This window comes from Saccoglossus kowalevskii, chromosome 1 (genome assembly GCF_978046115.1).
Source record: "Saccoglossus kowalevskii chromosome 1, keSacKowa6.1, whole genome shotgun sequence".
NCBI classification, from domain to species: Eukaryota; Metazoa; Hemichordata; class Enteropneusta; family Harrimaniidae; genus Saccoglossus; species Saccoglossus kowalevskii.
Window position 1 is genome coordinate 21962539 of NC_140641.1, and position 20639 is coordinate 21983177.

General features: G+C 35.1%; 2 protein-coding genes and 1 pseudogene across 2 annotated transcripts; 2 read left to right on the forward strand and 1 right to left on the reverse strand.

Annotated features, from left to right (window-relative positions):
* The first annotated feature begins 539 nt into the window (after positions 1 to 539).
* On the forward strand, positions 540 to 4500 carry LOC102803757 (D-beta-hydroxybutyrate dehydrogenase, mitochondrial-like; annotated as a pseudogene).
* Positions 4501 to 5852: 1352 nt separating this feature from the next.
* LOC100368371 (D-beta-hydroxybutyrate dehydrogenase, mitochondrial-like) lies at positions 5853 to 9769 on the forward strand. Its single transcript, XM_006815702.3, has 5 exons — positions 5853 to 6208; positions 6546 to 6680; positions 7037 to 7189; positions 8928 to 9061; positions 9154 to 9769. The coding sequence occupies exons 1-5, from the start codon at positions 5896 to 5898 to the stop codon at positions 9535 to 9537; spliced, it is 1119 nt and encodes a 372-aa protein (XP_006815765.1). The 5' UTR covers positions 5853 to 5895; the 3' UTR covers positions 9538 to 9769.
* LOC100368520 (ATP-dependent DNA helicase Q1-like) lies at positions 9535 to 19306 on the reverse strand. The gene is made up of 12 exons (XM_085496861.1): positions 19250 to 19306; positions 18596 to 18827; positions 18067 to 18246; positions 16825 to 17133; positions 16198 to 16364; positions 15585 to 15666; positions 14720 to 14868; positions 14248 to 14365; positions 13978 to 14119; positions 13468 to 13565; positions 12646 to 12810; positions 9535 to 11549 (listed from the first exon to the last, which is right to left on the reverse strand). Exons 1-12 carry the CDS (start codon positions 19304 to 19306, stop codon positions 10798 to 10800), a joined length of 2451 nt encoding a protein of 816 aa, XP_085352987.1. The 3' UTR covers positions 9535 to 10797.
* Between the last annotated feature and the right edge of the window lie 1333 nt (positions 19307 to 20639).

Here is a 20639-nt window from a genome sequence, read left to right on the forward strand (position 1 = left end):
AACGGTAACTGTTGCCATGCATATGGCAATATATCTCTGCTTTGACCCCTAAATGGCTATAATTATTCAAAGAAGAATGATGAGTTTGAAATCTTATATTAATTACATAATAGTAATAATAATAGTAGTTCCAACAACACTGCAGGCCACAAGGCGTTACAACTGTATTTGCATTACTTTAGTACATAGAACAAGATTTGGATCATAAAAAAAAAAACTTGTATTAGTTGATGTCTAAGTTAACCAGAGTGGGCTCTCGCAAAAACAGTCATATACATCCTCTCGTAGGCATCCTCCCCTATAGAATAGTGTTGAATGGACTACATTAAATGACTAAGTACATGTCACATGTCACGATGATTTAAGTGCACTTCTAATCCAACATGGCAATAGTGGATTTGTGAAGGATATACTAGTATATGCGTAGCCACGTGGATATCCTTTAAATAGATAAACATATTTAGGCATATAGTTGCAGTACAAAGTTCACTGCTAAGTTCAACATTTTGCAACTGAAAGCAGGTTTTTATTGAGAGGAAATGGCCCGGGATAGCAAGGTTATTTTCATTGCGCTTGGGCTACTGTTTGTAACAGTACCAACGTTTCTGCATTTCTCAACAACTCTTGGAGATAGTGTTCAAGCAAAATGTCTCGTCGTTATTTTCGCTGTGATTTTCACATACGTGTGTATTTTCTTGCTGCCAAGGTGGAGATTAGCAGGTGTTAAAGAAGGCGGTTCTGGTCACGGGTCGTGATGCAGGTTTTGGAGAAATTAGAGTTTATGTTCTCAATGGTGTTTGCTGACTGTCTGTATCCGGGTAGGTTAGCAGTATTCACATTAAGGTAGAAGCCTAGTCATAATTTTTGACAAAATTGGTCATAAATCGCATGACAATGTTCATTAGTTTATTATGTACAATCATGAAGCTAATGTTCCATGGTATAATGAAATAGCATTATTTTGTGTGTTACAGTTATGCTTTTTGAGAAACGTGTTCCAATATTTCTTAAAAATTGCTATTTTTAGAACAGTTCCATAGAACATAATGTTAAAGAAAAAATGGATTTTTTGACACTGTTTAAAACCCAGATTTTTTTAATAATTCAGAACAACAAAAGGTACTCCATCATTAACAATATATGATTTTTTCAGCCTATGTCACCAGGCTAGATTTTGAGATATTGCATAATATCTCTGCCATAGGAACCTGTGGTAAAAGTGTTGTGTCAAAATGGCGACTTTCCACTAAAATACTACAACCATTAATTTCTCGAAAAAAAGGCTGGTGACCCCCAACTTTTTTTAGGTCAATATCCTTATATTGCCTTGGAGTACAATTTATTGCAAAATGAATAAATTCTGGGTTTTTTAATTTATGAGTAGGCTTCTACCTTAAGAGGAACAGGTTCGAGAATGGTACCATTGGATTAATGAATTTCTTGGTAAATCATTAGGTTTCCCATATACTAAATGAAATTAGTTGATGAAGATTTCCATCTCTGTTTATTCTCTATCATTTTTTACAATTTTTGTAAGGTAGTAATGTAAAATATTGAATATTCACATTGCGATGACATGTAAATGATAGTAAGTACTGACGCCAGTATGATCGCAAAACCATTTTTTTTTATTTCTGTACAAAATACTATGTCCCGTGATATATATACATGTATATCTAATTGAGCAACAAAGCACCCCATCACGAGTATGTGTCTTCGGAGCAGCATTGAAAGAAGATTGCTTTGTCGTACCAGAGGAAATATGGATATACCAGTAAACTACAATGTTCCAACCATCACATGGTGTACATGAAACTCACTTCTGCACGCTATAACTAAATTTTTACACTCATTTTCAACAATAACAATTTCCTTCAATAATCTTGAAATGAATGATCAAGACATATTACCTAGGTCCAACAATATGTGAATGTGGTGAAATGCACTTGGGTCTGTACGAAAAGCAACAGGGGTAAAACGTAAAATTATCTGTGATTTGAATATCTCTATAAGTTGCTACATAAGCATACTAGGTCCTTTAATAAAGCGCGGTGGTCGTCGCGCTGCGCAAGTGCTACATTTGTGTTGATAAACATAGATTTTCCCACAACCCAATACACTCTTAAAATGGAAATCACGTGGAAAAATGGAAAGTATGAGGTTCAACATGGGCGCGACTTTCTCTGAATACCACTGGTAACTCCTTCTATACCTTCCAACCACCTAAAATTAAAGCTTGGAAACGTCTCAGTCTCAGTTAGTACTCGTCGATCTGCGCAACAGTCAGAGTCGCCATCTATGTTTATATGTTTATATGAGACCCATATATCTTGCGCATGCGTGGCCCGACGACGACTATCTCTAAAAGTTACTATGCCATGCCAATGTTTGTCCAAGGGATAACCTTCCGATTATTGAAAACGTCGTCACACGAATAACCTGTGTATTGCACGGGACGTTTGACTTAGATGATCGCGTCTCGGCCTTTCTTTGTCTGCTTTCACGTCAACCAATGTTTAAATCCTTAATACGCAACAATTATCAGAAATACGAAATCCTATTGGTGCTTTGTATGATATCCAAGTACAGTACTAGTATTATACAACAAAAGGCAACAAATGATCCCGTAACATACTTGTCTTTCTTAATTAATTAATATACAAAATAATGAAGCTACTTCATATGCATAGATTTGTACAAGGTATCCAGCCACATTTCTTGACCGAAATGCAACTATTTATTTGTAGATGGGGAAGGTGCCAAGAAGCTTCAAGCAGAATGTTCACATAGGGTAGTCATCGTAGCATCTGACGAATCAGTTGCCATGGCAAAGCAGAAAGTAGAAGAAACGTTAAGAAATAGGACACATGGTAAAATTCGTGCTGTATATTTTTGTCGGATAGCCAATTAAGCAAAACGACGTAGAGCTTATATGTGAAATATAAAATAAGAATAGAATTACGCAACATATAACAATTAGGAGTGCATGATGCGACAAATCGTAAAAATATGTGCTTATTATTATAACAGGTCTGTGGGCAGTTGTCTACAATGCCAGTATATTTGTATGCGGCGATATCGAGTTTTCGCCAATTGAAATATTCAAACGATTAGTAGAAGTGAATTTATATGACACGGTGCGTGTTGCCAAGGCGTGTTTACGGCATATAAGAAGGAACAAAGGTACGGTACAGCGGCGACAGGATGGAAACCACAGGCCCGTGCTTTATAAATTGTCTAAAATACACAGTGCATTGTAACTGCTAGTATGGTATTTGTTATATTATCAAAGCGTGCAATCTTATGTACAAATTACTCCAGGGAAAAATTGCATATTTAGGCGAGAGATACATACCTTGTCAATGTAAGCACGGTTGGGCATTATACCTACACCATTGCACCTTCCCGAGGGACGGTGACCATTGACTTGAAGGCTAAATCACTGACTGATCTTGATTCGGCTGATTATAGTGACCAGATCTGTCACACGTGCATGGCAGGAAAGCGCATTGGCACAGTACCTATTAGAAAAGTAGTTCCAATACCACCTGGGACTAATCGGGGATCGTAAATTGTTTGTGTGCGCATTTTCGGGAGAACAATATTATGTAATACGCACTAAACATCATAGACAGACATTATAATTATTATTCAAATACAACTGATTGACACACCCGTTTTAATGCTGTTTCTTACTGACATTTGTCAATATTCCATGAGAAAATGAACTGAATGGCACACACACACATATTAGTCTCAAGTTAACTACAAATTGAATTCTCGTGATTGTGTTTGTATGAACATATTTATACAGGTCATGTCGTTAATGTAAGCAGTATATCGGGAATATGGACCATCCCAGCAAGTGTCGGGTATTGCATGACAAAGTATGCAGTATAATCATTCACATACGCCTTACGATTCGAAATGAACTTGAAACAATGGGGCTTAAAAGTAAGCCAAATATCATAGATTTTTCGCTAAAAGATTGCGTCCTTTCTTGTAAATTCCTACAACCCCATTCATGTATTACATTATTGCCTTTAGGTATGTGATATTGAACCCGGTCAATATTCCAGGGCTACGCAAGTCGGAATGAATAGATGGAGCGAATTCAAAGAGATTGCGTACAAACTTCAACAGTTTGGAACAACACCGATGATAGCGTCCCGGGATAGCGTAAAGAAAGATTACGGGAAAGACCTCATCGACAGCCACGTAGACAATTAGAAAGTGAATTGGATAGTTGATCCCAGTCCCGTTGTCATGGCGATGTTGCACGCAGTATGGAATATTAATCCTAAAGACCATTATCTAGTTGGGGGCCTTTTTAAAACGTGGTTACCAGCGTACATGTTTCGATTCTTGCCGTCGTGCTTAACTGACCACATATTTGCAAGGCAGTATTCGAAGTACGCAAAACCTGCGACACTGAAGAAAATAAAACAAAATAACAAGTTTTTTTATTTTGATATCGGATCAACCATTAACGCTGTATAACGCAGGCATCATACGTGTGCTTTGGATAATACCTCTACCAATGCCGCTCATTTCTGTATCATACAAACCAATCAAAAACAATCCTAATATGCGCTGCAGTTATTACCCCATACATATTCATGCAAAGCCCATCCATCTCATTGTAGGTATGTGGCCGATGTTGACAATTCTCCATCATTATTTTAAGTATGATTTAAATTTTCAATAGTCGTTTCTTTAACTTGACTTTATTAAGAACACATAACATTCCCCACGAGGTTCTCTGTTTGCTCTTTCGTGTCTGTATTATAACCGGACTTTAAATTTCCGGTGACCGATATTTCACAGATGGGATTTTCAAACATCCAGATATATATCCCGATAATTAGTCTGAGATGATTATTTAGTGACCCAATGACTGCACGGTAGTCGGTAACGTAGTGTGTTCAAAGACCCACATCCAACATGAACTTATAACTCCGTAACTTAGTTAATACCTGCTAATTTATTTTATTACTGGAAATAATGCATCTGTCCAAATTTTAATAATTATTTGGTTACGTTGAACACATCTACTCATGTTAATATTTTACCTTATATATAGTGACAGAGATTCAACCCTGCATAGAAAAGGAAACAAAAATCAACTGGCAATACCATTGGCTACGTGCCAGGTTCACACCCACAGAAAGTCACCAGCAGTTTTCGAAAATAGTGTTACACTTCCCGGAGGGTGGCCCTTGGTTGATATAGGTAGGACAAATGAGTGCTCTGCAAAATCAAAACCCCTTTCCACTGATTTTTAAATACAAATTTACCCCCCTGTTTTTGATAAAATGAGGACTTTTGGAGAACCACCGAGAAGATTCCCTTTCTTCTGCGCGAACGTTTCTTGACTTGTTTCGTTCAGGTGGAAGTTTGCCACTGCCAACACACTTTCTCGTTGTTTTGTCCCCTGCTTGACTTATCAGTAGCTGTCAGTCTTTTAAAAAACTATATATTTTTTTGAGTTTTCGAATTTCGAAAAGTATTCCCTTTCAAGTTTCTCTGCGAAATTAACAACGCAACGACCAGCCAACTGTCCACCCGGGATATTACAACAATAAGAAGGTAACTTTCAAAAACTCTTGATTCCCGCTATAATATAATCAGACTGTTACTATTCCGTCTTACAAAATTCATTTATAAATATACATGACTTGCAGAACTTTACTTCAATGCTGTTTACAGTTCAACCAACTTCAGACAAAACATGATACGTAATACATGCAATGATCCATGAATTTTGTATATACGATATTCAAACATTGGTAGTACAGGTAGACGTGTATTATAAAGCAAATACAACAGCTGCCCGCAGTACAAAGTTCATTGTAGGTTAAAGTTTATTCAGCAGCTTTGTGATCACAATAACAAATGGCTTCGGTCAACCAACTTATTTTCATTGCGCTACTGTTTGTAACAGTACCAACGTTTCTGCATTTCTCAACAACTCTTGGAGATGGCGTTCAACCAAAATGTCTTGCCGTTATTTTCGCCGTGATTGCCGCGTACGCGTGTATTCGTTTGCTACCTGACCGGACTTTCGGCTTAGTTAGTTACGGCGTAGTCACACCGATAAAGAAGGCAGTACTGATCACGGGTTGTGATACCGGTTTTGGTCATGAATTGGTGAAGAAATTAGACGAGTTTAGGTTCTCAACGGTGTTCGCCGGCTGTCTGTATCCCGGTAGGTGTACATGGGCAGTTTGTTCATGTAATATTACTGTAACCGTAGGGACGTACGTGCGTTCATACAGGGACATCTTGGCAAATTATATTACGATCCCATTCACTGTCTTAGCAAGTGTGTAGCATTCTGGGTAATATACATTTACAAATGAAGTTAAAATGGGTCATATGCCCTTCAATACGGACTATCTCTAAAAGATATTATTTGTTTGATTGATTGATTGATTGTTGACATGCAATATGCAGCCACACTGTATTGGTATTTATCTTATACCAAACACGCACAACACTGCAAAAAAAAAAAAATGTCCTACAACTATTTATTTGTACCGTAGATGGTGAAGGTGCCAAGAAGCTTCAAGCAAAATGTTCACATAGGGTAGTCATTGTACCACTTGATATCTCATCCGATGAATCAGTTGCCATGGCGATGCAGCAAGTTGAAGAAACATTAAGAAAGCGGACACATGGTAACTATGACAGCCGATTTTGCTAAAATGTATTAAATGAATGGATATAGATTGTTTCAAAAACAAATCATCAAAATCATGCTTTTTCAAGATAGAATGGTGGGGAGATGAATTGCAATATCAATTACTCAGAATTCTCTATGATTTGTACCAATTTTCTATAAATTTACAATTTTGGACCCTATTCAATTCCCAAGCGTGAAGAGTCAGAGATATGAAGCATTGCCACAGACAGCTGTAAACTGGTGACATTTAACAACTAATTTTTGTTGGTACGCACTAAACAGGTATTCACGCATAATTTGGCAACATCCACGATGGATGTAACAGATATTTTTGTTTTTGCTATCTAATAGATCTGTGGGCAGTTGTCAATAATGCCGGTATCTTTCAGTGTGGGGATATCGAGTTTGCACCACTGGAAATGTTCAAACGATTAGCCGAAGTTAACGTTTATGGAACTGTACGTGTTACCAAGGCATGTTTACGGCATATAAGACGACACCAGGGTAAGTAAAAAAACACTTTTCCAAAGTAACTTATTCTGGTTAAGCAAGAGCTGCTAGTATCGTGGTTGTTATCTGCCAGAGAACCCCCTTAATCTATTCTCAGTTTTCTAACTAATGTGATATACAATACAAAACGTGTTCTTATTTTAAACTACAAGTTTTTATGTAAGATCGATTTGTTTTTATTTTTAAGAATGTACTCTTTTTAACCTCAATCAGCCACATGTACTTTAAAATTTCCCTGGTCACATAAGGGTTAAAGAAATGCATGCGCAATTATGAACCACTTGCTACAATTTCCCTCACAACTCACCATCTTATCTAACTACCACACTATTTTAAGGAAACCTGGTTCGAATCCTGTGTATTGCCACTAGAAAAAGGCCTCTTTTAAAATTAGGAAAAAATGTTACACTCTAATTTTTAAATATGTTGTACAAGATAAGGGATGTATTTGTGAAGTTTGAATGTGAGCAGACCAGGCTTGTCAGAGACACAAGTTAAAACACACATCCCCATATGACTGAACAGGGACTAACGAAAAACAATATTACAGCAGCTTCTGTATCAATGCAATAATGATTTTTACCTTGCCCATATCATCAAAGATAAAACAATTTTCTCCATGAGTTGACATTGAAAACCCAGTCTAGTATTACTATTGGATTTGGAAGATACATTACCAAGGGTATTATTATTACAAGATAAATGATTTGCTTCATTGAACACAGTCAACAATGCATATTTCCACTGGGATCAGTGACCTTTGAATGTGTATCACCAGTGATCAGTCAAGTAGAAACAGTCAACATTCTTTTTATCAGATTTTCTGAATTTTTGTATGATATTTTCATACAGGACATCTTTTATTCATACAAAGGAAAGACTTTATACTGATGAACTTGAATAAGGTGACCAAGTTTGGATTAGAATTAGTAAAGTTATAACAATTATTAATGACAACGCCGGACAGAAATTTTCCCCTTAATATACCTTTTCCTTCCATCTTTGACGTTACGGGCAAAAATACATAAATTATCTTAACAGAAAACAAGATGTCAGATAATTGATATAAGTATGTACTTCTATGTATAACCCTTTGGGTGCCAGACGTTTGATCAAGATCTGAAGCCAATAGAAAATTATGCTTGTTTAGTCCAAAGTTATCAAAACAAAAATAATGCAAAAATACATAACAGGAAACATGTTGCATAGAATAGGAAAATTGTACTAAAAAATTTGGATTCTGTATTTGATAAAACAATTCAATCGACAAAACATTTCTGCTTCGAAGTATATAAATTTTGAAAATCAAAATTCGCAAGAATTTGTCTTAGCTATTACTGTAAAATCTGTATTAGAAGCTGCGACTTCTATTAAAATGATACAATGCAACAGAGGGGATGCGGCTTCTATTAGAGCATCTACACGTATGAGAAATGGTGAATTTTTTATTCTCAATTATTCAAAAATAATGGGTGCGACTTCTATTAGAGATGCGGCTTCTAATACAGATTTTACGGGGTAGTAGGCAATTATGGAGCTTTTATAAAACTTAAAATCCTTCAACTTGTTTGTATTCAAAATGAATTATGACAATACATATTCATATTGCAACAACCTTTGAAAAAGGAAATAATATTATATAACAAAGAGCAAGGTGACCAGAGTTTAACTATGATTCCAGTTTAGTTTGTGTTTCAGTAATTTTATTTTCACAAATTTTATTTTTCTACAGGACGTGTTGTTATAATGAGCAGTATATCAGGATTATGGACCATCCCATCGAATGCACCCTACTGCATGACTAAGTATGCATTGGAATCATTCACAGATGCACTGCGATGTGAAATGAAACAATGGGGCGTAAAAGTAAGCCAATTATCACATTAATACACGATGTTTTACGAAATTAGCCATTCTGGGCCATTCCTATCAAACTTTATTATACATCTATCTTACAGGTATGTGCCATTGAACCTGGGCAATATGGAAGAGCTACAAACATTGGTTTGAATAGAGTGGATGAAATGAAAGAGGTCGCAAACAAACTTTGGGACAACGCCGATGATAACGTCAAGAAAGACTACGGAAAAGGCTACATCGACAGCCATGTGGAGAATTGCAAACGTGATTTAGATAGTTGTTATAGCGATGGAAGTCCTGTTGTCATGGCAATGTTGAATGCAGTATGGGATACTAATCCTAAAGATCGTTACCTAGTTGGAGGCCTTTTCAAAACATGGTTACCAGCGTACATGTTTCGGTACCTGCCTTCCTACATAACTGATCAGACATTTATAAGACAGTTTTCCAAGTACTCAAAACCGTTAGCACTGAGAAAATAAGAAAAACAGAGAATTTAATATCACCACTTTTTTCAAATTAACATGGACAATTATTTAGCATTTTTTAATGAATCAGAGGTGAGACCTGTGATTATACATAATAAGATTTTTTTCAGGACACATGCTATACTATGCTATGTATACAATGTATTGCGCGTTAATTACAAAATGTTTGATTGAAAACTGTTCATAATACCACAAAAAAAAAAAAATAAAGTTCATAAGAGAAAAATATGACGTAGCATTTACTTGGATATGTCTGTACAAGGTTATTATGAGGATGCTACAAAGTATACATCAGTGTCTAACTGTCAAAGAATGGTGTTTCACACTTTGACGTACTCTTAGCAGTGAGCAAATACTCCTCATTCAACATAAACTAGCAGCCTGTCGGCTGAGATAGCTCCGCTGTTATCAATACACATTGCAATTAAAGAACAGAAGATATCATTCGAAAATGAACAATATGTATAGTATTAAAGCAATCAGACTTTTTATAACTTTTTATCAAAATAAATCAATATATCAATTCATTTAGGATGAATATGAGAACACTTAATAACATATATTTCACAGGTGTTCAGTTGTCTCTAAATTAGCTCAGGAAATTTTGTCAAAAATGGCAACAAGCGACTTTAGACATTTCTAATTATTTGCCATATTGGTGTCTGTTGAGCATCTAAATCACTGCTTCATGATATTTACTCATACCTTCAATATTCAACAAATTCACAAGGCTTATGAGGAACTTTCCTGTGATAAAATCTTGTAAAATATCAATAGTGAGAATGCAATAGGTCAAGATGCAAATTAGCTAATTAATATGCATAAAACATTATTTCATTACTATACAATGAAACAAAACTTTTTTAAAATAGAACAAAATATAACAGCCACGTAAAAGAAAATTAGGCTACTGAAATACAGAAACTAGAATTTACATGTTCATTCAAAAGAACTTGCTTACCATAACCTGAGATGGATTAAATAAGATTTTAGGAAATTATTTTTTTCAAAATCTGTTATACTGTAGAATACTTAATTTTCGCTTGGAATTTATTTTCGCTATTTTCGCTGGAGGGATGATTCCGTGAAAATAAAATCCAGCAAATATACTTTTTTTCCTATATTTCACATTAAACTCATCAAAACTCAGTGAAAATAAATTCCATACAAAACACCCAAAAAGCCTTTTCAGCAAAAATTAATTCCAGCGAAAATAAAGTATTCCACAGTATACCGGTATATATTTTTTTGGCTTCACTTTTTTATTTTATTTATTTTTTCCAGTTGTTGTGTGTAGACCGCTCTGATCTCTGCAAACTCGTCTTCTGAATTCCCACTATCATCCTGACTGGTATTCACAGATAATCTACTACATGTCTGCTCTTTAGGCACTCCACATGGGGAAGAGACTCCATTTTTCTGTTTTTTAGATTTATTTAAATCACTTTCATCAGAACTTTTTCTCTTCCTTCTAACTTTAGTTTTATCCTTCTTGGTAATGATGCTTTTAGATGTTTGACTGCTGTCTGTCTTTCTGACTTCAAGACCTTTCCGTTTTTTCTTCTTCTTCTTCAAATCGTCAGTGACGAGGCTACTTTTTGAAGATTGACCCATTCCCATGGAAACGATATGCTCATCTTTAATAATCTCAGTTTCATTTTCAACACTAGAGAGCAAAAAGGATTGTGGGTAACCAGAATCCATTTCGTCGTCTGATATCACAATACAGCCTGATGCTTCTGATGGTTTAACATCAACTGACCTCTTTTGAACTTTCACCTCTGACACTAAATCTGGCAGGTCATAGACCTTTTGTTCTTTTGTCCTGAGGGTCAATTCTATACTTTTCCCCATAGATGTAACCAGTTTCTCTTTGGTTCCAGGTTGAACATAACTTATAGTAGTGTAAGGTGTGAAATGATAATCTTCCCGTAAATATCCTTCCAATAACAGATGACATACAATGTCTTCACATCTTGCGTCAGTCACAAATGGAGCCTTCTGATCTGCAATAACATGAACAATATTATAATTGCACTTTTAGGAGATTACAAACATATTTACTGTAAACTGAGAACAGAAGTCTCAAGGTAGCGTGAACCAAGTAAGTATTGGCCACCAAACCCAGGAGGAGAATAACGCACTGGAGAGGAGCACTTGTAACTAAGATGTTTATTGCTCAACTGCTAGGCCTGGAACTGAGTCTAAATACTTACCAGATGTTCCATACAATATATCAATATCATTATGCAAATAACTAAACTAAACCATAGCCTCAAATCATCACAGCCACATATTTTTCCTAAAGGTGTCAATGCTACTAATGATTGGCTTAATATTACTAATCTAAAATGGTTGCCAGTTACCACCTGTAGGCCACCTACAAATGTATTCACCAACAAGCTATCAAATTTTCTTGTGTACGATAGCAGAAAACTGTTGCAAACTCACTAAAATAATGGGCTACAGTAAAACTAAAGCAATGATCACCACCAGAATTTTCTGGGTGAACCACATGCCTGTTAGATCCCAAACAGTAACAACTTTAAGCTCTACACATCAAAATAATTAAAATATATTGAGAAAAGAGAGAAAATACGTAGTGGTTCCATAGAGGAAAATACAATGGAAGTACATGTATGTCTTTAAATGTTGTTATAAACTGCACCACAATTCTATTGACTATTAAAACCTAAAAGTGAATATTATGAATCATGTTGGCCTGATGGCTTCTGTGATAATCACCGACTCCTCATGCATAGACTCAAAATTAAACAGTAATCTAGCAGAATGTAACAACATGTGTACTTGCAGAAGCTCTTGATTCTGCAATTTGTACAAAAAATGTGTTGCATACTAATATAGTTGAGAAACAAATAGATTGTAAACTGAGGACTATATTCTCCTCATAATGCTGCTTTTATATGCAGACACCATAAAGTTCCCTAAGCATTTAGAGGCATGTATAACAATCTCACCTTTGTGCCACTGCATATATCACATGAAATAACAAGGAATATATAAATTTTCAAAACATTGTAAGATTATTATATTTCATTCACTTTTTCTGATGATGATAATACAAATTGGCACTCCACCTACCTTTGATTCGTAGTTCAGCAGATGGTCCTCTCTTCATCCATATATCAACTAATTTATTTGCTGTTAGTTTTTTATCTTGTGATGCCGCTTTGTTCAAGATAGTATAGAGTGTCTGACAGTGTCCGGTAATATCTCTATTCTGTGTCAATGCACAGCTGCTATCTTCTGCAATATACACAAATCAAACATTAAAACATACATTCAAGATTACTTGACTATAACGTCTTGCTGTAGCTTATCAATTGATTGTTTATACATGCATCGGGGTGGGGTGGGGGGGCATTATCCTTAAAAGCTTTCAAATTATTTGTATCGATGGATAACATTAAAGCCATTGATATTAGAGTATTGCAGGTATTCAATGAAAGCTAAATGTTCATTTTATGCCTAAAAAGGGGTTTTCATTCATTAGGTGTGTCAGGTTAAAAACTGTGCCTCATTTGAAATTTCACATAAAGGTGAAGTCAGGTGCCACATACAATAGAATGGGCAAATGTTAGTTTTCTGTTTTGTTGACCCAAATTAACCTATAATAGTACATGAATTTGAAATCATTATTTAATATATGTTAAATATTGTACATATATACCATTATCTCTAGTTGCTGCTCAGACTGCCACATCAATTTTTAATTTTTTGAGTACATGAGCCTTCAAACATCATAAATTTCTTCGTAACCAGTTTTGAACCAAATAGCCATAATTTTTCATTCACTACAGACCTTGATAATTGATAATATGGAAAATACGCAGGTCCGTGCTGTGAAAAAATGTTGACGTTGACATTCAGAGGGTTAAAAGTGGGTTCCACGTATTCACTTACCAGATTTTCTCTTAAGTCTACAATTATCACACATCCCACTACACTGACTGAAATCCCAGCTTTCACCAAAGTGTCTTGCAATTAAACTTCTCCTGCACCTAAGAACACAAAAGCAATTTGACACATAACTTGAAACTAAAGGCAGGGATTTTTTTAAACAAGGGAACAGGGGTGCAGCGCCCTCATGCCATGGCCATGCACCCCCTTACCTGGGGAGCAGATCCTCTGGCAACCATAAAATTCTCATTGACCAGGGATCACATGTGGCCACAGTCTTCAACTGTGACCCATCTGATAGTAATTTTGGCCCCATAGAAGTCATAGAATGCTCTATTTTAACTTAGAATTATCAAAAACTCCACACCCTGGTAGGGAGAACCCTATCTCCCCCCCTTGGTGGCACCACTGAATTGCAGTGTTCTCACTTGCATTTTTTTTTCTAGAAAAAAACCTGTAAAGGGGTACTCAAAGAACAAACTCAAAAACAATATATTAGTAAGAATTTATTACCTTTCTATGTTTGTACAATATCGCACCATATTATACAAATTATCTAAAGCCGTCTGTGTTTCTGTCAAAACCATGGTACTTTGACGGAAGATATCACCAAAGCCAAGAAATAGGATACAGTAAGCAGGCAATCCATCACGACCTGAAGAAAAGACAATAAACAAATGTTTTTGAAAAAATATTCAAGAAATTATACTGCTTAAACGGTTGGTCAGTAAACAAATCCATTTGTAAGCTGATAAGTTTAAATTCATATATAAATACACTCACCAGCTCTGCCACTCTCTTGGTAGTAGTTTTCAACAGATTTACTCATAGTGTGATGAATTACAAATCGAACATTTGGTTTATCGATTCCCATCCCAAAGGCTATAGTTGCTACGACAACCTATGCAAAATACATCAAAGAAGTGAATGGCAGTCATGAGTCACAGTAATTTAAAAAGCAAATCCTTTGATATATATGTTTTAGTATTTTTGATTCGATTCAATGCATGTTAATTATCATTACAAAAAGATGTTGTTCAAATACAAAGTAACGAGGGATTGCAACGACATCTTTGTATAGCGAGTCTCAAACAGAAAATAAACTGGAACTGGCAATATATTCCGTGAGCTACTAGGATCATTTTTTGTTCTAAAGTGAGGGTTCCTTTAATACTGGGGATCCTGGAAGCAAAATATGGGATTAACGCAATCCTTGAATATAACAATTCCTTTGAATAAAAGATAAGTTCTCTACCTGTATGGTTTCTTTAGCCCATGCTCTATGTATTTGACTTCTTCTACTGGAGTCAATATCAGAATGATATGGCAGTGCTTCAATGCCACCTTTTCTCAAATCAGCGGCTATGGTCTCACAGTCTTTGCGCGAGAAACAGTAAATAATTCCTAGAGACAGCAAACATAATTCTCAGTGAATAGACTTGATAATATAAGAATACCACAAAGTGAATTCCCGCACTGCCTGATTGCATACTTTGCAGTATTCTTGTGATAATCTTATTACATGTAATATATATCTTTGTCCTGCTTGTAGTAATAATGAAATAAGAGATAAAAGTCTGATATGATAACTAAAATCAGTTTGTGCTGTAATGTTCACATGGGTTTCGTCACATGATATAGCTTCCAATAATCAATAATCTTGAACAAGTACCGGTAAATGTTAGTGACATAGTTTACCACAAGTAAAGGAAAATTTGAATGTTTGAATGAATTCTTATCTGATTTGGATTGAATCAGATAAGGATCTTTATGGAATGGTAAATTCTAGTATTGTCGATTCTAAAATTACTATAACAAGTATTGGCAGGAATCCTTATACATGGCCCAGACAGGCAGATTTTAATTGGAACAGATAATATCAGAAAACTGCCTATCCCAGGTAAATATTTAAATTGTTCACGCACACTTGTCATATAATGCACATTAGTTATTCTTACAACAAAATATGTCACATACTAGTCCGAGCGAAATAACAAACAAATCATCATCTCTACAAATAACAACTGCAAAATCATTCTTAAATTAATGAAATCATGATGCCTACTAAATAGAGAACTATTACAGCAACTACGAATCTAAAGACAAACGAGGGCATGTACCTATTTGACCTTTGAACTTTCCATTCAGTAATTTTGATATTTCTGCAACGCATTCTTCATGTTTTTTGGGTTTTCTTCTGACCTGCACAAATTAAACACAAACAAGATTACCTTTGTACCTGAAACAATACATAATTTGATAGCATGAAAATATGTTTGTTATAGTGCATTTCATAACAGAAGTTCATGAACGAAATGTATTGAATCTTACATACTTTATTCAAGATACAAATTATATGGCATATATTGGCATACATTCCTGTGTTTTTCAGGTTAATAAGTTATTTTCCATCCACTGCGGAAACTTGCATAGTTTTGAAAGGCAATGATCAAACGTTTGCCGCAAAAATCAAATAATAGCTCAATGTTGAAATGTTTATTATTCAGAGGGCAACATGGTGGTGATATATACCCTTACTTCACCAAAATTAACCATCATCAAATGTGTAAAGCGTATATTCTTTCGAGTATCCCACGTGATGTTTTGATGTCACGAAGACCTTTGCCTGTTCCTGTTTTTATGTTTAATTTCATTCATAATGTGGGATCTTGCCATGAACGAAAAATGATCTATTCAGTAGAGTCTGTCTGTACTATACATATAGTTGCTTACCTCATAATATAAATTAGGTCTATCATATGATGCTCTCATTGTCATACAGTATGGAACATTAAGTAGATTTTTTACATCATCTAATATGTGTTGAGTGGCAGTTGCTGTAAGACCTAACAGTGGTACTTCGGGAAACTGGCGTTTGAGTATTCCCAAGACTTTGTAATCTAAATGCAAACAAAACAAAAGTAATACTACAACATGCAATGAACAAATCACAGACAGCATCCTTGTTTAATACTATGTGAGCATTATATCAGAGAATGGCAATTAGATCAATTTTGATTTGAACTGGAAAACATGAATGAGCATAGTATTTAGGTTTTGGCAATGTAAATTTGCAGTATGTCCATGGAAGAAATGCAATAACTGCATGGTCTGAATGCAGTAAATGGGTGATCCAATGACAAAAAAAAAAGTGTGACCTAAAGTGATGAATGCATAGGGCAAACATGAAATGACAAATTACACAAAATTTGTAGATATCAATTCAACTTTTTCAAATGATTGATATGTTCTTGTCACCATGACAAATAAATGAAAATGTGTATTTTCTTGTCTGTAACAACATGTACACATGAGTGGTAAAGGCAACATGATCAATACATCAACAGTAGACATACTCACCACGTCTGAAATCATGCCCCCACTGACTGCAGCAATGTACTTCATCAATAACTATACGTGCAAACTTTCCTGCTTTGTACATTTTTTCCAGTTTCGACATGAACATTTTACTTTTTGCGATCTTCTCTGGGGTAACGTAGAGAATCTTGAGATCCTGAGAGTGTGGATCGATCATACATTTGTGGACGTAGTTCTTATGTTCCTTCGTACTATCTGCATTAAGTAAAGCACCGTTTACACCGCACATGTCCAATGACATCAGTTGGTCCTCCATCAACGATACCAGAGGAGATACAACCAAAGTGATTCCTACGAGGAGAAATGTACAAGCCATGATATAAATTAGGCAGGTGTCGTATTGGGTTTAGTTTTCTTTCAAAATGGTTCTCTACACAATGGCCAACAGCCTGTCTAAAATAAACACTTTTGTAGCTTCATCGATGCACAAAATACACAGAACAATTTCCCTTGTTTTTTGGTGATTGGGTTAAATTGGTTTTACTGTAGAATCGCTCTCAATACATTAAATATTTAAATAAACTGAACAATTTTCTCAGTCCCTTTGGTGTCAGATTTAGATAGGTTTCACTCAATATAACATACCGGTATTGTAAACAGTTTAAATTTCACTGACATTGTTTTTTCCGTAATAATTTGATGGTATTCATGTGAATAAAATTTCACAATAACTACTGTAACTTGCGATCCTATGAAATGTTCACTATGTTCTTGTGGTTTTCCCTTCTTTGTGAAATTCATGAAAATCTGTCTTTTGTAAAAAATAAAGCAGTTTATGATATATTTAGCACTCTGACTCAGTATATAACCTTGACTATATAGCTTTTTGAAAAGAAAATGGTTATTTTTCCAAAGAATCATAATTCTGTAATAATTCCAAAAGAACACATTATTATAGTATTTTTTTTTTACTACAAGGGGCTAACAATTGTAAGAGCATGTCGTTTCCAATTCACCCTGTTCAGTGAGAACAGTTCAAACGCTATAGTCATTGTGTTGTGTCTGATATGGGTACCGTATAACATACACAACATGTATTTAACCTGAAATTCAAACATGTTGCACAGTGACTAATGATGCTTTAGCATATCGCTATACGTGAAAACTTTTAGCTGGCGATTTGTTAAAAGTTCTATTTTTTCTATGACAAATCAATGTACATGTGTGCCACCAAGTCAGGTTATAGTAACAGAGCAAATTAAAAACAGATAAAACAGTGAATACCTTTTGAAATCAGAGCTGGCAGCTGAAAACACAAACTTTTACCACTACCAGTTGGCATGATTAGAATCAAATCTCGGCCAGAAAGGGTAGCATTCATCGCTTCCAACTGATGAGGGCGGTATTCATCAATCTTAAACACACTTCTACTCAGCTCATCCAGCTTTTTAGACCAAGGGAAATCTGGGAAAAAAGAAAAACAATTGAATATTTTGCTGACGTTAATAATTTTGTGAACATCATTAAAATGCAGATAAATGTTTGATCAAGGAAGGATGTCTATCAAATATGTTATCTGGCTGCTGCTATCTAATTTTCGCCAAAATTGTATAATTGTGGCCCGTTCTCTGAGCCAAGAACCACACACAAATTTCATGGATAAATGGTGAACAAGATAACAGATAACTGACTGCCATTTGAAATGTTTTGGACTATATTCCAACATTTTGTAAGAAGCTTTCCATGACATTATTTGAGAATATATAAAACCCTTTGCCTATTCTTAACCTAGAGGCAAATAAACTGAACTCACCATTTCCATTAAACTTGTCACCTTTTGAGACAACACTGCCTCCTTTCTGAATCTTGGCTATCTCTCTTTCAAGGTCATGTTTCTTGCTCTGCAGCTGCTGTTGTCTGTCTAACAGTTCTTCAATCTGATGTTGAACGGCTGCTATTTCGTCTTCAACTTTTGAAAGCTGACCAAAATAATCTGTTTTCAACAAATCACAAAGAGCTGACTGAAACTGATCATTGCAACCTAGCTGCCAGAATTATAAGAATTATGAGCCAAGCCGCATTATTCAACTTATTGTGTTTACAAACAAAATGTTGACAAATTACAGTCAATAAAAAAAAAAAAAAAAACATGATAACAAAAAAAATATTTAATGCAATATGCATTTATTTTTTTACAATATGCATTTATTTTTTTAATTTTGTTGGTAATGAAATGTATATTCTAAAAGAAGTTTCAAATAAAAACAAACACGAATGCATTGCTTAGTAGCAAATGATCACGATATGGTAGCGTAATCTGGTCATGCTGCGTTTCACAAGTGAATACCTTACTTGTTTTTGAAGTGTTGAAATTGTTGATTATTACTCAGTAGTGATTACAATAATGTACAAAAAATAAATTCGTCGAATTGTTATGAAATGCAATTAAAATTCATTTTAGTTTCACCGTAAGCAAATTATTTTGGTCACATGTAAACACTTGTTGTGATACGATATCTGCCATGTTTTTTCCATGCACACGAGTGACATTATTCTCCTTCCCAGGTATATTTGCGGACAGAACACAGGAATTTTCGAAAAGTCTGGGAAGTTATTTCCTGTGACTGGTTATTTGAAGAATAATCAAATTAAGAAAAAAACTTGGGGTATTAAACCAAACCAGTTTTTGAATTATGAACCTCACTGTATGCAAAATGCTGCCAGAATGGTATTTAAATTTTGGTGCAACGTTTAGCACATTTTAATGTATTTTTTTATACTTCATTTGTTAATTTTTGATCCAATGGAATTTCCCATTGACTACAGGTCTTCATCAAAATCATCAAAAAAATTCAGGAAAAGTTTATTCCGTGAAAGGTGACAACAGTTTTGGTGTTAAAAGAGCAAACACTATGGTAAAATCACAAAGTCAATATTTATATGGAAACAAGTTCATTTACGCCTTCTTTTTGTTTTGTCTTTGTTGTAACTTTTCATTCAGCAGAGTATCAAATGCTTTTAAATTTTCTACATTTTTACTAATTGTCCATGTCAAACTACTTACCCTTGAGTTGGGGAGTAACACTCATGTTTACTTCCAATAGACTTTACCACCAACGATTTTAACAGCAGGTTTGTTTTTTATTATAGCGTCTCTACCAAAGATGCTTCCACATTTTGGGCAAATACCCTTCTTCTCAGTTAAATCTTCCACTGTCCTCTCAAGAAAGCATTTGACCAGTCCACCTGTGCCCCTTTTACGATATTTCAAGAGAAGTGATCGGCATTGCATGCAGTAAATTTTGATTATTCTTGCTGTCAGCTTTGCTGCAATCATCTAGTTAGTAACTAAAATGATAAACGTGTTTTTATTTAGTATTGATAGCTTTCATGACAAACCTTCAATGGAATAGCAAGGGTTGATTGAAACTTTCTTTTTGTAGTATGCAACAAAAATGTAGTTATCACAACTAATCTTTATTGCTATTAACTGATAGAAGCATTGTATTTCTAAGGATGCAATAAAGTTATTAAGGTTTCGAGCTCTATGGGGCTAAACCCTATTGTAATTGCTATGTTTATTATTATTATTCCGCCGTTTTTTTAAATCACTGTCTAACTTGAAAAATAATGCTGCGATTGATTAGGCATTCTGTATGCTGATAAAGGGGCATGAGTTGTGGTGCATACCCCAAAACCAGCTATGTAGGTCACATGACCTGGCCGCCATCTTAGGTAGAACACAAACTGGAAGTGCTCAATTGCACCACTTTCTGAGGGTCTAGGAACTAAAATGATAAACGTGTTTTTATTTAGTATTGATAGCTTTCATGACAAACCTTCAATGGAATAGCAAG